Raw genomic sequence first — 17,790 nt, forward strand, 5'->3', positions numbered from 1 at the left:
TATTTTTTAATAATCCCTTTTTCATTCGACATACTTTATCTTAATCAGGGTATTAATAAGAAACTAGCAGATAATGTAGCTTTTGTAATTATCCACCAATTTCTTAGAATTAAACACTATCTACTGATTTGCATCGAAGCGTTTCTTATGATAGTGATTTTAATCACTGTCAGATTAAATCTATACTGGACCCAACTATGCAATGTCTCCACTATGCCACGACCCCACTTTGCTACCGATTTTTTTTTTTTATTAGAGATAAATAAATAATATGATATTTATGTATTCCAAATAGTAAAAAAAAAAGTAACACAAAGTATTTGCTGTATCATAAGTTATTAGATTTGTCAAAACATTGTAGACTATACTGTATATTTTAATAAACAATTTTAAAAGTTAAGGCTGATACCAAAGGAATCCAATTAAAATTTTTAATAGAACAAATAATTTGTTCTCTCTTTGACCATTTTTTTATTTCTTTTACAATAAAGACAGTAAAAAAAAGTATTTTTCGTTACAGGATTTTATCATTATACAGATAGTTCAATAGTAAGGTTAATAAATAAAAAAACCCAGCACAGGGGGGTCGGGGCACAGTGGTGCCGTGGTATAGTTGGATCAAGTATAATGATATCTGAAAGTGATTAAAATCACTATCAAAAATAAACGCTTCGATGCAAATCTTTAGATAGTGTTTAATTTTAAAAAAATTGGTGTTTTATTCCAAAAGCTTCTTGATCTGATGGTTCCTTATTAATATCTCGATTAAGACAAAGTATGTCGAATGAAAAAGGGTTTATTAAAAAATATTATTTCTCATAAAAAAATTGTGTGGATCCATAAACTTTTCAATAAGTTATAGCATTATAAAGTTAAATATATTATAAATAATAAAATCGAGAATTTTCACACGAAAATAGCATTCGGTAGCCATTTTCGCCGTGAAGACAAGTCCAGAGGTCAAATTTTTTTTTTTCAAATTAAAGTATATTACATTAGCTTTAATTTAAGATATATATAAAAGTGTCAGACCTTCCGGAACATTTTCAAAAGTTAAGTTGAAAAAGTTAATTTTTTGTGAAAAAGTTGTCATTTTAAATCCCCCCCTGTGGGCAGATTAAGTGTCAGATTTACAAAAAAAATATACCAAATGATAGGTAAAGACATCAAGCATCTATATAAAAAAAATTATATTGATATGGTTCATTTTTGAAAAAGTTACGGCAGTTTTTAGTAAAAAAAATTGAAAAAATTTCGAAAATTAGCGATTTTTAAATTTGTAATTTTTTTGGAGGTTTCCCCCATTTACGGGGAACGAGGGAAATTTTTTCAATTTTTAAGGGTAATGTCTTCGACTAGATACGATTTGTGATCTTTTGACGTATCGTTGAAAGAAATCTGTTCGGTGAGAGCTGAGAAAAAGTGGTAACAGACACAAAAAAAAAAAAACACATCATAGTAAAACCAATACCTTCTCAGCTTCGCATCGAAGCTAAAATCATCCATTTCTATACTTATCATCAATAATATTAAAATATAATTTTACTAATAATAAACATAGAAAACAAAATAAAGAAGGTTATTGATTAATGGTTGATTAAATTTAATACTAATTTACAGATTATGCACTTGTTGTTTTTATGCATTTTGATTATTGATAATATATTTAACACATCAATTAGTTTGATGTATGGCAAATTTAATTTAACTATGAAAGGATGTCTTCATTTAATTACGACAATATATGCTGATCGAACAACACCGCAAATCATTAATAAAATTCATAAATTTGACAAACAATACAAGTCTCAATTTCAGTTTAAAATTAATTCTCGAAGCATAATTTATGTTTATTTACTACTCATTTTTACCATGATAATTTTCAGCATTATAGATTTGATTTATAATGGAATATCATTAAGCAACATCATTAATACTTTTTTAAGGTAAAATATTTATGTACTCAGTTAGAAAATCCCACTTTACTTATATTTATATTTTTAATATAATACGAGATCGTCATTTTTTTAATGCAACCTTTTTAATTAAAGTAAGAATTCCTTAAATCAGAGTCATATTATTATTGTTTTTAACAATAATTGAATATTCAATGTAAAATATTATTCTTAAAATTAAAGAAAACATTGTTAATTATTATTTTTAAATCAATTTAAAAATAATCAAATGTATATTTAAATAATCTTTTAGTGCTAGTTTATTATTCTGCACTAAATCATTTTTTAACATATGTATAAAAAAAATGTTTATCTCATTTTTAAAATTTTTCCAATGGTTTTTTTTATATTCATCAGATTTTTTATTGAATTTATTTTAGATCACTTTGAAAATTATAAAATTAAGTAACGAAATTATTGATAAATAAGTTATATAAATATAAAATTACTAAATAGTTATACCAATAAAAAATATAAATTGCTAGTTCTATAATGAAAAATATTTTATGGGATAACACACGTGTGTTTAAAATTTATAATAATTAAACATTTAAATGATAGTCTTATTATTTATATTGACATACAACTTTACTTTTTAGGCATTGGAATACTTTATTTCCACTTATGTACTTGATACTTTGCAATGAACTACGTTGGAGATTTAAAATGTTGAATATACGATGGAAAAATGAAATATCCAACATGGATACTATTAAACTTCAGAGTATGGCAAAATCAATAGAATTTGAACGTTTAGCACACGCTCACCTTTGTGAAATAGTTGAAGATCTAAGTACTGCCTTTGGACCTCGCCTTGTTATATATTTCTTTTTTTTGTTTTATGATCATTTGATACGTTTTTTCTTGTACACGTATTTGATTCCATATATAAATGTTGATGAACTATCTAAAAATCCTGGACACTACTTTTATGAATTGTTGATATTTTTTTTGTACAATTGGACAGGACTATACCTAATTGCCTTACTTTCTGATAAATTAACACTGACAGTATGTATATTATGTATATTTATATGTATACAGAGTGATTCATTTTTCCACATTTCTTATAAGTTTTTACTTAATTTAAATTTTATTAATATTGGTTATTAATATAATTATTGCTTTCTTAGTCTTTTAAAAGCATATTTTTTCTTATTAGAGATAAATAGAACACGGAATATTATGAAATTATATTTTTGTGAATAATGTGTACACGATTATAAGGGTTTAAAATATCGATCATTTATACCTCTACAAATTTTTATAAAAGTATTTATAATGCATATTTATCATATTTTAAAGTTTAATGCGTATATAGGAATTCATGCATATTAATTCATAAATTCATTAAAAATGTATGTTTAAAATCTATATAGTTCTATCAACTGTATTAAATGACAAAATAACTTATTTATCGTCTGAAAAAATTTGTTTGTATATATAAAATAAATATATTTGAAGTATATTTTAATATAATAGATAAATTATTTCATCAAGCTTTTGATTTTTTCTTTTCGAATTTAGTTTGAGTTCAATTAGTACATGAGCTCTGAATTAGTTGTTCGTCTTCTGATGTGTTTTACCACATATCCTTCTATTGCTTTTTTTCGCAGTCTTTTATGCCTGAACAATTTTTTATAGCAGTCGTATTTTCTTTATTTTATTTTGTACCTCTTCATTCATCATCTTCTTGCATATTGGGCTAGATTTTAAAAAACTAGACAACATAATATATAATCTATAAAATGGTCTATTTTTTTATTCTTATTCAATTTCCGTCAAACTAAGAAACACAATTCTTGTTATGATAATAGACGGGAAAACCTGTATAGCTCTTAGGAAGGGCATCGAAAATCGATAGCTATGCCCCAAGGAACAACGCGTTCCTGATCAAGTAATACAAGTCGTCGAGTTAATAATATAAACTATAACTTGAGTTTTAAAGACAATTAATAATATAATAAAATCTTGTCTTTGAAGAAATGCATTATAAAGTATGTATTTGTGCATATTTGCATTATATTTGGTTTTTTTTAAGTGCAAATAATACCGTGCTCTAGTAAAGAATAACAAAAAATATGCTTTAAACACAGACTAAAAAGGCAATATAAAAAAAAAATCAATGATGTTATAATTGATATTTGATATTATCAAATCATATGAGAGATTTTAGAACATTGTGGGTTATTCTGAATATTATTGTAAGAGAAAAATGGAAAGTTTAAGTATATTGCCATTTAAAAAGATTTTTAAACATAGGTGTGTGTAGACTTTGATATCAATATCGATAAGCATTGTAAGTAGTCAAAATATAAAGTGATCTTAAGCTCGAGTTAAAATTTTTCATCAATACATATAAAAACTTTCTTTTGTTTAGCTGATTTATTTATTTTTTTCAATTATGTTATTAAAAAAACTTACATTCCTATTTTTTTATTATTTGTTGATAAGAATAACAAATAGTCTGTCTAAAATTTATTAATAACGGAGGCTAGTCAATTACGTCTATATTTTTAATTAAGAAAAAAATTTTCAATTCTTATTTAAATAATGTAGAGAAATCTATTTATTTATATTTATTCAAAAAAAATTTTTCAGAGTAAAAAAATGTTGGTTTATTTGAGAAGTATACCAGTATGGAAAATGCCAAAAAATTGTGTTGATCAGGTACACGATTTATAGAAAAATATTATTATAAATATTAATATGTTTGAAATCAAAATAAAACCTGAGTTTGGAGTAAAATTCAATATTTTAGTAGCGAATAATTAGACTAAAAACAGTTATGATAGTTATAAAAAAAAATTGAAGTAACACTAGCCATTTTCTTCAGATATCTTCTTGACTTGATTTTAATAATTAAAACTTAAGAAACTTTGTTATTCGCAAATTAATTTCTTATAGAAGACAGGTGAAAAATTATTTAAAAAACTGATTTTAAAATTTATTGTTACAGATAAATTTTTTTACGTGTCAAATACAAAATTCGAATACTAAAATTACGGCATCTAAGCTTTTTACAGTAAAAAATTCTATTATATCATCAGTAAGTTTTATTTTTTTTTTTTATTTCATTCAAATAAGTTTGAAAAATAATATTTTATTAGTAGTAAAATTTTGGATTAAAGGAATATTTAAATGTTCCGACAATTGATATACTTAAAAGTACAATATGATAAAAAAAAAGGTAGTTATATTATAATAAAAACCCAACACAGTGGGGTCGAGGCATAGTGGAGACGTTGCATAGTTGGGTCCAGTGTAGATTTAATCTGACAGTGATTAAAATCACTATCATAAGAAACGCTTCGATGCAAATCTGTAGATAGTGTTTAATTTTAAAAAATTGATGGATAATTGCAAAAGCAACATCAACTTCTATTTCCTTAATTATACCCAGATTAGTAATTCTTTTAATTATATATTATATAATTTTAAAATTAATTGTTTTCAAATTATTATTGATTTTGATTTTTAATATGTTAAAAGTAATAATTTTAAACCTACTTTTTATTGTCCTTTAAAGTGAAAGTTTTAATAAAAAAAAAAAATGAATTTATTACCATAACATTTAGCTCAACTTGCAAGTTTGAAATTCACATTATTAAATAGAAAAAAAAGAAAGTATTAAGATTAATATGCAATCAGGGAATTTTATAATTACTATTTACAGTACATTTATCAGAAAAGTTAGATTATTTTACATTTTTATCGAAATAGATCACTTAAATAAAAATCATAGTAATCATTTCTAATTAATTTTTGGGGTTTAAAAAGATTCTACAATGGAAATATTCAGAATTTAATTAATTTTAATGATTATATATCTAAAAAAACCAATAAAAAAAAAGTTATTAAAAAGATTTACTCAATTGAGCGTGAATGAACTTTTTTCTTTGTCAATTAAATTATAAAATATTCATGAATGTCAGTGTATTGCCCTTATAAGATATTTTAAAATAAAATAAAATAAAATACAAAACCCAGGATTTTAACACAAAAATAGCATATTTTTGAATACGGTAGCCATTTGCGCATAGAAGATGGGTCGTCGGGACAATTTTTTTTTTTAATTTTATAGTACATGACATAAGCTTTAATTTAACATATGTTTAAAGGACGCAGTACTTCCGGAACATTTTCAATAATTAAGTTGAAAAAGTTATTTTTTTTAAAAAAGTTACTATTTTAAATCCCCCCAGTGAGCAGAATAAGTGTTAGATTTTCAAAAAAAATTATATCAAATGAAAGGGAAATATCTAAGATTTTAGTATAAAAAGAAATTATGTTGATTTGTTTATTTTTTAACAGGCTTATATTAGTTTCACTTGTATGTATGTTTGTATGTATGTAACTCTCCTAACGCCACGCGTTATCGCATATTCCGTCGTCTAGACTAGACTGTCATAACGCATTCACCCCACCCCACGCCACGCTCATCACACGACGGCAAACTATTCCTATAAAAATTTATTTTTAGTTATCGTACCCGTACACGCGTGCTTGTCATCAATATTATATATATATAAACAAATTTTTATTTTGACTGACCAATACCGCCCGCGTCTAATGCGCCTTACGTATATATTCCTACCGCCCTTTATTCCTCAGGTATATCGTTAGTCCGACCCGCCCGCTTACAAAACACGGCTATACCTAATGCATGATACATTTACGTACTTATGTCGCTTTACATATATATATATTCTAATTACTATTAAAAATATACTATTATGTATATTAACACACTATTCTTATTTAGAGATATAGAACTCATTCATTCCGATTACAAAGGATGAATCCAGTATCGTCATTTTTCGTCACTACCTCCATGTTCCGGGAGTGGGTAATTTATGCGCCTGCTGCTTTCCTTGGATGTGGGAGCCGTTTCTCAGACTCCCTCCCCGGAATCGAACCCTGATTTCCCGTTACCCGTTACAACCATGATAACTACTATCATAACATAAAACTAAAAAGTGAAAAATAAATATAGTTTAAAAAAACACGTTTTTAAAGCACATCGAACTAAAAAGTTAAAAATAATTTTTAAAATAAGTTTAAAATAATTATGAACAAAAAATACTAGTATTATTGTGATAAAAGCGTGGGTGCATTGTGCCATATTTTTCGTATATTGAGCGCCCGACGCTTTTATCTCAATAATACTAGTATTTTTCGTACATTATTGTTTTAAGCTTATTTTAAAAATTATTTTTAACTTTTTAGTTCGATGTGCTTTAAAAGCGTGTTTTTTTATTATTTTTAAACTATATTTATTAAAGTTATGGAAGTTTTAAGAAAAAAAAGTGAAAAAAATGACAAAATTTACCGATTTTTAAATTTGTAATTTTTTTGGATATTTCCCCCATTTGCGGGGAACGAGGGAAAATTTTTCAATTTTTAAGGGTAATGTCTTCAACTAGATACGATTTGTGATCTTTTGACGTACTGTTGAAAGAAATCGGTCCAGTGAGAGTTGAGAAAAAGTGTCAACAGACATAAAAAAAAAAAAAAAAACACATCATGGTAAAATTAATACCTTCTCAGCTTCGCATCGAAGCTAAAATAATATACAAACTGACTTGTTTACTACCAACAACTATTATTTTTCGTCGAATTAATAACATTTTAATTAATAACAAATAATAACTATTTGCTTAATAATTTTGTCATTATGCTGACAAAGTTATTTTTAAATCAATCAAAAAATATTATTAACAGCAACTTTGTTGATTTTACTAAGGTTTTTCAACAGAGTGGGTTAATAAAAAACAAGTTTTATAATAAACAAGTCGACTGCTAGAAACTATAAATAAATAAATTATAACCAATGAAAAATATTCTAAAATGTATTGACTATTTATATTACTTATAGGCATTTGTTAAAACTCACTTAAAATTATTTCAGTTTTTATATTAAATCTAAGAACTTTTATAATATTAATATTTAAATTTAGATTAAGTGAGAGTGTATTATAAAATCGATATGCGCAACAAATAAGTCAGTAATTCATTTTTCTTATTTTTCAGGAAATCAAAAATAAAATGTATTCTCTGATTACACTGTATGTTTATAGATTTTCTAAGTTATTAATTTCAAATTTATACAAAATTTTCAATATTTCGATGGAAGTTATTATAAAAAGAGTAAAACTTAAATCCAAATACCTCACAATCTCAAAGTTGAATTTTTTGAGTTACTGCCTTATTCGTTGTACATGGCATTATAATATATTCTCACTTAATGCACACTAATAGTTCCAAAGAAAGCATTATTATTTTTATTTATAACAAATATCAACTAAGATAAAACAAAATAAAAATTAGTATTTATTATAAACTAACGCTCGTAAAGGCAAAATAGAGTACAATTAAAATTTTACATTATAAATATAATAAGTTATTAAAAAATAAAATCTAAAATATTTACTACAAATTTAATTTTATTTACGTTATATTGAGAAATCATATTCCAAATTTTGTATGAGAGGCCAATAACATAGGATAAAGCTGACTAAACTTATCATAATTATAAGAGCATATTTATTTGGAATGGTGTATCATGACGAGAAATATAATTAGGTGTATTAAAATTCATTTTCTTGAAAATTTTGGCACAGTCAATTGGGATGTTAAAATTTTGAATAAAAACATTATATAAAAAAAAACTCATCTCTTTAAAAGATAATTTAAAATAATTACATTAGGTACTTCAGTTAGCAACTATAAGTCAAATTAAGTTTATACATTAATAAATATTTCTTTTTCAGATTTTCATGGCATTGGTCACATATATTATTGCATTGATACAACTATCACAAGATATAAAAAAATCATTAATTAAAATAAAATATTTGGATAACTAAATGTTGTTGTTCCAATGAAACTCATTGGTTAATACAAATATCACCAAATGTTCAAATAATTTTCCAAAATTTATTGTAAATCTAATTGAAATAAATGGAAAAATAATTCTTATTTATTCATATATTTAATTTATATCGAAATTTTAAGTTTAACACTTAAATGAATGAACAGCAAACATTGATCATCCTTTATAGATTAATAAGTTTCCTTTACCTTTAAATATTGGTACCACATTACTATTGCTACATTCATTTGGAATTTTTCTTTCTAAAAAGATTTTATTTAAAATTTCCTTCAACCACCTTATGCCAACGCTGCCTAATATTTCCTGTGCATTTACTGGCAATTCATATGGTCCTACTGCTTGATTCTTTTTCATTGATTACATTCATTACATTCAACACTTTTTCCTAGAAAATCAATTTTACATCTATAATTCTACGATTTTTCCTAGCTACTACTACTACTTTACTTTTAATTTCATCATCCATAATTATCTCGACACCATTCTTTGTAATAGACTTACGAATTTCTATTGTTTCTCATTATATGTAACAATTGATCTGTTTCCTTACTTACTGAACACTGTATACATAAAGAATGTATGTGTACAGATATACATTTGTCAGTGTCGCTAACTCGTTTCACCTGTTTATTCCAATGAAATCCAGAGCCCCTCAAAAGAAGTTTTCACTACAAAAAATGTTTTGTTTTTCTAATTGATGTACTCTGTGTTCTGTTATATAATAATTTAAAATTTATTATTTTTATATTATACGCAATAATAATTTAAAATGTAAATTATAATTAGTTGATCAATAGATTATTTGGATAACTTCCATATTGGTATACTTCTCAGGTGACTCATTATTGTTTTACTATAAAAAAATTATTGGATTTTGTTTTTACATATTTTTTGATTTTTAGATTGTTAAAACAAATGTTAAATACAAGTTTGACTTTCATAAAAAATACATTTTATCTTAAATAATATAGGATGTTTTTAATTAGGAAAAAAGTTGCTTCCTATTTATTTATGATTAATATGTTTAAAATGGTTTTTACATTAATTAAAATAAAAAGTGTTAATTAAAGTATTATTATTATTCGTGTATTTTTATTGCATTATTAATGTTTCTTATTGTAGAATAAAAGAGGTACGATTGATAAAATTTAAAAAATTAAAAAATAATGAAAACATCGATAAAATTTTGTTTGTTACATTACATTTAAACTTAATTTTTTAATAAAGAAAAATATTTTTTTTTAAATTAATAAGTAACTACGATATGAGCGTAGATGATGTGAGAGATCGTGTCAAAAGGAAGCTTAGGATAAGAGTGGCCGACCCTAAGTAGTTGAGATTAAGGCGAGGAAATAGAAGAAGTAGAATTAGTTACTACAAAAAACACCAAGAAAGTAATGTTACAAGGCTTCTACATATTATAGGTTGACTTTTTTTTAATAAATTGTATGTTTATTATGCGGACTTAGTTTTCATAAACTACATGAGAAGATGAGGCTAGTGAAAGAGTACAATCAGAAAATTACTAGTGATAAAAATAGCTGTACACATTTCACACCTCCAATTATAAGTTTAAATTGTAATAACTTCCGAAATACTGGTCCAAAAGTTTTTATCGATATAATTTTCTTATTTACTACGTTATCTATTAAATAAACTAGTAAATTGTGTATATTGACATAAAAAAAAATAAAGTTGACATCGTTATAATTTATAAGGGATGATTCTAAAAAGTAATTTATAGGTGATAATCTAAGAAATATATATAAATAAAAAAAGTCAAACATTTTTTTCCTAAAATTGTCCATAAAATATTTTACTGTTTATAAAATAATTAATACTATAAAATTTACAGCTAATATAAGTATTTCAGAAAAAAAAGTAATAAAAACGATTCCTATGAGCGATAAAAAATAATATATCCCTATAAAAAAATTCTGCATTTTTAGACAAATCGTCTAACATATATGATTTTAAGTAAATCGAAAAGTGCGCCATAGTTTTTCCAAATCATGAAATCGATAAATTAATTCATCACATAACACCAAGTACATCAATGGAAAAATTATTGTCATATGTAGTTATTTACTACATTATTTATTAAATAAACTAGTAAATTGTGTATGTTGCCATTAAAAAAAAAATAAAGATGACATCCCTATAATTTTTAAGGGATGATTATAAAAAGTAATTTATAGGTGATAAATTAAAAAATATACATAAATAAAAAAAGCCAAACATTTTTTCTTAAAATTTACCATAAAATGTTTCACTGTTTGTAAAATAATTAATTTTAATAAAATTTACTTACAGCTAATGTGAGTTTTTCGGAAAAAGATGTTATGAAAAATATTCCTATCCAGCTATGTGTGATAAAAAATAATATATCACTATAAAACAATTTTTCATTTTTAGAAAAATCGTCTAACATATAGGATTTTAAGGAAATTGAAAAGTAAAAGTGTATTAAGTGCTCTTGAAAAACAAAAAAGACATAAGTGGCAAGACGTAGTCCAAATATTGAGCGAATTTCTTCAAGAATATTACAAAGAAAAGCATGTGCTAAACGCTCTGTCTCTAATTTTTCAGTTGAAAATAGTGTTTTATTATTTAATATCTCATTGACATTAGTTCGCCATCGTTTTTCCAAATCTTGAAATCGAAAGATTAATTCATCACATAACACCAAATACATCAATGGAAAAATTGTTGTCATATATCTGAAATATAATAAACTTTGCGTTTATTTAACTTTAAACAAAATAATAAGGCTGTTTAAAACATTAAGAATAAATAATATAAAACTATTAGAAGATATGAATAATCATAAACATTAACCTACATAATGAATTTGTTATTCTTAAAGGTAAAGTTAAATTTATCAAGCTCCATCCTCTGCTTATACTGACAAACAGTCTTAGTTTTTATAAAAACTTAGTTAAAGAGAAAGTTGTTGCACTAACATTATAATGCATGAATTTAAAGATTATTCGTCCATTTTACTTGTACTAAAGTCACTGATGATTTTAAACTGTTTGTTGATCTCTTACAAGCTTATAATATATCGTTGTACCAACCCCTAAATTATATAGATTTGGGTGGTAGAGGTAGTGGTAGAGGTTGGGTAAAGTCTTTATAGCAGTTAATTCAAAGTTGAACTCATCTGTAGTTAATTTATTAACATTAATTGTTAAACAAGTTTCAATACTATTAAAGATCTTCCTTCTCGATTGGGGCAGTATTACTAGTATTATAAAGATTAAGGTAAATTAAAAAAATTGTCTGTTTCTATAATTACATTTTTTTTTTATATATAAAGTCATGAAAAGTAGACTTATTTAAGTGAAACAAAAAAATAATATATTTTAACCAACAACTATATATATATTGTTATCAGTTATGAAGAGTTTTTACTCTTTTCTCTTTTATATTTTGAAAATATTTACTTAAGTAATTTGGCGAAATATTTAGTTTTTACGTATATATTAGTTTTTTCTTGGTATTAAGCTGTACGTGTTTTCTTGAGGTAATTTAGTTGAATAATTATTTTATTTTAACTTCTTTTTTGTTCAGCTTCAATTTTAGAGTGATATTAAATTCAAACTAGTTTGCATTAAATATTATCTTGGAATTAAAACAAAACATACCCAACACCCAGCTTATCAAACACCTACCAATGCAAATTCTTACGAGGTTGTACTGTAATGGACATAAAATTACTTGTCAAGTGTACGCTGAACTTATTTCATGTAAAAATAGGCTTATTTGATTATAAAGCATATATTGGATGGTTAGAAAAATAAAGAAACGGGTTTCTATTGTTCTCATTGTGTTGTAACAATTGACCTGTTTCCTTACTTACTAAACACTATAAATTGGATAAAAATGAAAAAAAACTAGTTTTTTCATGGTGCTAGAGTTTTTATAGCAGTTAATTGAAAGTTGATCTCATGTGTAGTTAATTTATTAACATTAAATGTTAAACAAGTTTCAATACTATTAAAGATCTTCCTTTTCGATTGCGGCAGTATTACTACCTCCTAACACTCCAACTACTGTAGTTGAATGATTTGTATATACCATTGATTGTCTTGAATCCATATTTACACCCCAAACATACATATTTTAGATAATTTCAACTTACTTAACGTTATTTGGTCTAACGATTTTATGCAAGTTCACTTACAATGAAGCGTCTCACACCATATTATAGATGATTGCCGACGTGTAGCATATAAAAGAAGACAGCTAGATAAAATTATATTAGTAATCTGTAAATAACCGTATTATATATTATAATGCATATATTGCATATATTATTAACCACTTTAATAATAAAAATTTTTAATTAATAATAAGAATTTTTATTTGATTTCTTTTAAATAAATGTTTTTCCAATTATCAATCAAAGATTTTTATTTCCATCCCTTATACCTTAAAAGAGTGTCAATTTTATTTTTTAAAATGTTAAAATGTATAATTAATTGGCTTATAAAATAGGAAAGATTGGCGTTTGAGATAACTATAGTTTAAATAATTAATATTTAAATCCGTTATAGTAAATATTATAGTTATAATACTCTAAACAATACAACGTTGCATAACGAAAACATACTAGTATTAAACACAAACAGTTTTTATATTTTTTAACAAAAAATTAACTTAACTAACGATTATATTAATATGAGTTTTACTTGAAAATTCAAATTTATCATAGCTTAAAAAAATATTAATTAAGTACATACGATAGGATACAAAATGTTCATTCCCCATCCAAAAGATGGTACCCCACGAAAAACGTTCTTAACACTGGATATAAGTATTATCTTGTAATTAATTAACGCTATTCTCACATTATCATAAACGCTTTTGTTTGAAATTTGGTAGATACTTTATTTTAATAAATAACTAGCGTATGCAATAGTACGAGAAGATACAAAAAAATTGATTTATATTAAATAATTTTTTGATTACACGCTATTTGTTTACAAAAAAAAGTTCTTTAGACTTTTACAATTCCGAAAAATAAATAAAGTGAATATTAATCAAATGATTAATATTACATAAAGCTATGAATTTGAAATAAGTATTTTGTAACTAAAATAGTACCTCATTCCCATCAAAATTATAACAATTTGCAATATCATAGTTAAATAGGAAATTTGTACAACTAAGTTATATATAATTAAATGTATACTAATGCATAATACATAAAAGCTATTAAATATTTATGTAAAATTACTTTCCCGATGGTATTTTTTTTTGATAATGTTCTAAAAATATTATGGCTCATTAATAATTTATTAATTCAAATTAGTTAAGAAATAATTTACTGTACGTACAAATGGACATTTGAATAATATAAAATGTTTTTATGAAAAGTTTTTTATCAGGTTATTTCAGTTTTATTAAATTTTATATAGGAGTACTATGAAAATACCACTTTAGGTCATGTGATAATTCTATTACTACAATGGGATAAGTAACTAACAACATTAAAATCTGAAACAAATAAATAAAATTGTATTAAACAATTTCTGATATAATTTTAGTAAAAAGTAAACTTCCAGTTGAATTAAAATTAAAATGAATTAAATAATTTACCAAAATTTAATTTATAAAAATATAGTTAAAAAAAACCCAGCACAGGGGGGTCTCGGCACAGTGGTGACGTGGCATAGTTGGATCAAATATAATGATATCTGACAGTGATTAAAATCACTATAAAAAAAAAACGCTACAATGCAAATCTTTAGATAATGTTTAATTTTAAAAAATTGGTGGATTATTCCAAAAGCTACATGATCTCTTATTTCTCAATTTATATCCTGATTACAAGTTTTATGATTTATAAGTGTAATAATATAAATAAATATTTAAAGATTTTATTTAAAAAAAAGTATGTCAAATGAAAGAGGTATATAAATAGTATTTATCATAAAAAAATTGTATTGATCCATACATTTTTCAAAAAGTTATAGCATTATAAAATTAAAAATATAAAAAAGAATTTTTTTACAACAATTGTATTTTTTTCATTAACTTTGTTTTTATCTTGAAGACAAAAAAAGTCCGATTTTTTTTTATCATAATTAATAATTAATTATTATATTATATTAGCTTTAATTTAAGATATATATAAAAGTGTTAGTATTTCTGGAACACTTTCAAAAGTAAATTTTTTCTGAAAAAGTTGTCATTATGAATCTCCCGTGTGGGCAGGTAAAGGGTCTGATTTAAAAAAAAAATATACAAAATGATATAGTTCCTTAGTAATATCCCGATTAAGATAAAGTATGTCGAATGAAAAAGGGATTATTAAAAAATAGTATTTCCCATAAAAAAATTATATTGATCAATACACTTTTCAATAAGTTATAGCATTATAAAGTTAAAAATGTAAAAAATAAAATTGAGAATTTTCACACAATAATAGCATTTGGTAGCCATTTTCACCTTGAAGATAAAATAAAGTCCGAAATTTTTTTTTTCCATGATAAAGTATATTACATTAGCTTTAATTTAAGATATATATAAAAGTGTCAGACTTTCCGGAACACTTTCAAAATTTAAGTTGAAAAAGTCAATTTTTTGTGAAAAAGTTGTCATTTTGAATCCCCCCCTGTAGGCAGGTAAAAAGTCAGATTTATAAAAAAAATATACCAAATGATAGGTAAAGACATCATGCATCTACAAAAAAAAGAATTATATTGATCCATACATCTTTCGAGAAGTTATAGCATTATAAAGTTAAAAATATAAAAAAGAATTTTTTTACAAAAATCGTATTTTTTTTATTAAGTTTAATGTCTGTTTTCACCATGAAGATAAAATAAAGTCCGAAATTTTTTTTTACCATTATAAAGTATATTACATTAGCTTTAATTTAAGATATATATAAAAGTGTCAGACCTTCCGGAACATTTTCAAAATTTAAGTTAAAAAAATTAATTTTTTGTGAAAAAGTTGTCATTTTAAATCCCCCCTTGTGGGCAGGTTAAGGGTTAAATTTATGAAAAAAATATACCAAATGAAAGGTAATGATATCATGCATCTATATAAAAAATTGTATGAGAAATGTAGAAAGTTGGACAAATATAAATCTAGAAAAACAGAAACACAAGAACAACATTATAATATTTTTTCTGAAGAATTTTTTTAATTTAATAACACAGTCTGAAGAATACTGTGTAAGAATACGCGCTTTTCTCCAAAATATTAAACACTCATTTATTACAATTATTGTTTTATTGTGATTCTTGTTTTTTAGCTTCGATGCGAAGCTGAGAAGGTATTGGTTTTACTAAGATGTGTTTTTTTTGTGTCTGTTACCACTTTTTCTCAGCTCTCACCGAACCGATTTCTTTCAATNTGTTACCACTTTTTCTCAGCTCTCACCGAACCAATTTCTTTCAATGATACGTAAAAAGATCACAAATTGTATCTAGTCGAAGACATTNTACGTCAAAAGATCACAAATCGTATCTAGTCGAAGACATTACACTCAAAAATTGAAAAAAATGCACTCGTTCCCCGTAAATGGGGGAAACTTCCAAAAAAATTACAAATTTAAAAATCGCTAATTTTCGAAATTTTTTAAATTTTTTTTACTTAAAAGTGCCATAACTTTTTCAAAAATGAACATATCAATATAATTCTTTTTTATATAGATGCATAATATCATTACCTTTCATTTGGTATATTTTTTTCATAAATTTAACCCTTAACCTGCCCACAAGGGGGGATTTAAAATGACAACTTTTTCAAAAAAAATTAACTTTTTCATCTTAACTTTTGAAAATGTTCCGGAAGGTCTGACACTTTTATGTATATCTTAAATTAAAGCTTATGTAATATTCTTTATTATGCAAAAAAAAATTTTCGGACTTTATTTTATCTTCACGGTGAAAATGGCTACCGAATGCTATTTTTGTGTGAAAATTTTCGATTTTGTATTTTACATTTTTAACTTTATTATGCTATAACTTTTTGAAAAATGTATGGATCAGTACAATTTTTTCATGAGGAGTAGTATTTATATACATCTTTCATTTGAGATACTGTTTTTTGAAATCGGACCATTTCCCTATATACGAGGGGGGTTCAAATCCAAAAAATGCATGTAGAAAGTAGAATTTTTTCAACTTAAATTTTGAAAGTGTTCCGGAAAGTCTGACACTTTTATATATATCTTAAATTAAAGCTAATGTAATATACTTTATAATGGTAAAAAAAAATTTCGGACTTTATTTTATCTTCATGGTGAAAACAGACATTAATATTATAAAAAAAAATACGATTTTTATAAAAAAAATCATTTTTATATTTTTAACTTTATAATGCTATAACTTTTTGAAAGATGTATGGATCAATATAATTTTTTTTTTATAGATGCCATGATGTCTTTACCTATCATTTGGTATATTTTTTTTATAAATCTGACTTTTTACCTGCCTACAGGGGGGGATTTAAAATGACAACTTTTTCACAAAAAATTAACTTTTTCAACTTAAATTTTGAAAGTGTTCCGGAAAGTCTGACACTTTTATATATATCTTAAATTAAAGCTAATGTAATATACTTTATTATGGAAAAAAAAAATTTCGGACTTTATTTTATCTTCATGGTGAAAACAGACATCAAAGTTTATAAAAAAAATACGATTTTTGTAAAAAAATTCATTTTTATATTTTTAACTTTATAATGCTATAACTTTTTGAAAGATGTATGGATCAATATAATTTTTTTTTTATAGATGCATGATGTCTTTACCTATCATTTGGTATATATTTTTTTTATATCTGACCCTTTACCTGCCCACAGGAGGGGATTTAAAATTACCACTTTTTCACAAAAAATTTACTTTTTCAACTTAAATTTTGAAAGTGTTCCGGAAAGTCTGACACTTTTATATATATCTTAAATTAAAGCTAATGTAAT

At 24.4% G+C, this 17,790-nt stretch overlaps 3 protein-coding genes across 4 annotated transcripts in view; 2 read left to right on the forward strand and 1 right to left on the reverse strand.

Moving 5' to 3' along the window:
- Positions 1–8,864, forward strand: part of LOC126902524 (uncharacterized) — a 10,100-nt gene extending 1,236 nt beyond the window's left edge. Inside the window, exons 2-6 of the mRNA XM_050679901.1 lie at positions 1,621–1,946; positions 2,555–2,966; positions 4,557–4,625; positions 4,915–5,004; positions 8,729–8,864. Of these exons, the coding sequence (XP_050535858.1) occupies positions 1,621–1,946; positions 2,555–2,966; positions 4,557–4,625; positions 4,915–5,004; positions 8,729–8,824 (993 nt within the window). The 3' untranslated portion in view covers positions 8,825–8,864. The remainder of the gene's footprint in view (positions 1–1,620; positions 1,947–2,554; positions 2,967–4,556; positions 4,626–4,914; positions 5,005–8,728) is intronic.
- The window catches only part of LOC126902522 (uncharacterized), a 116,803-nt gene that overhangs the window by 49,168 nt on the left and 49,845 nt on the right, over positions 1–17,790 (reverse strand). The window lies entirely within an intron of this gene.
- LOC126902533 (uncharacterized) overlaps positions 1–17,790 on the forward strand; it is a 71,954-nt gene that overhangs the window by 28,553 nt on the left and 25,611 nt on the right. The window lies entirely within an intron of this gene.

Source organism: Daktulosphaira vitifoliae, unplaced genomic scaffold (assembly GCF_025091365.1).
Source record: "Daktulosphaira vitifoliae isolate Bord-2020 unplaced genomic scaffold, ASM2509136v1 Scaffold_3, whole genome shotgun sequence".
Taxonomy (NCBI): Eukaryota; Metazoa; Arthropoda; class Insecta; order Hemiptera; family Phylloxeridae; genus Daktulosphaira; species Daktulosphaira vitifoliae.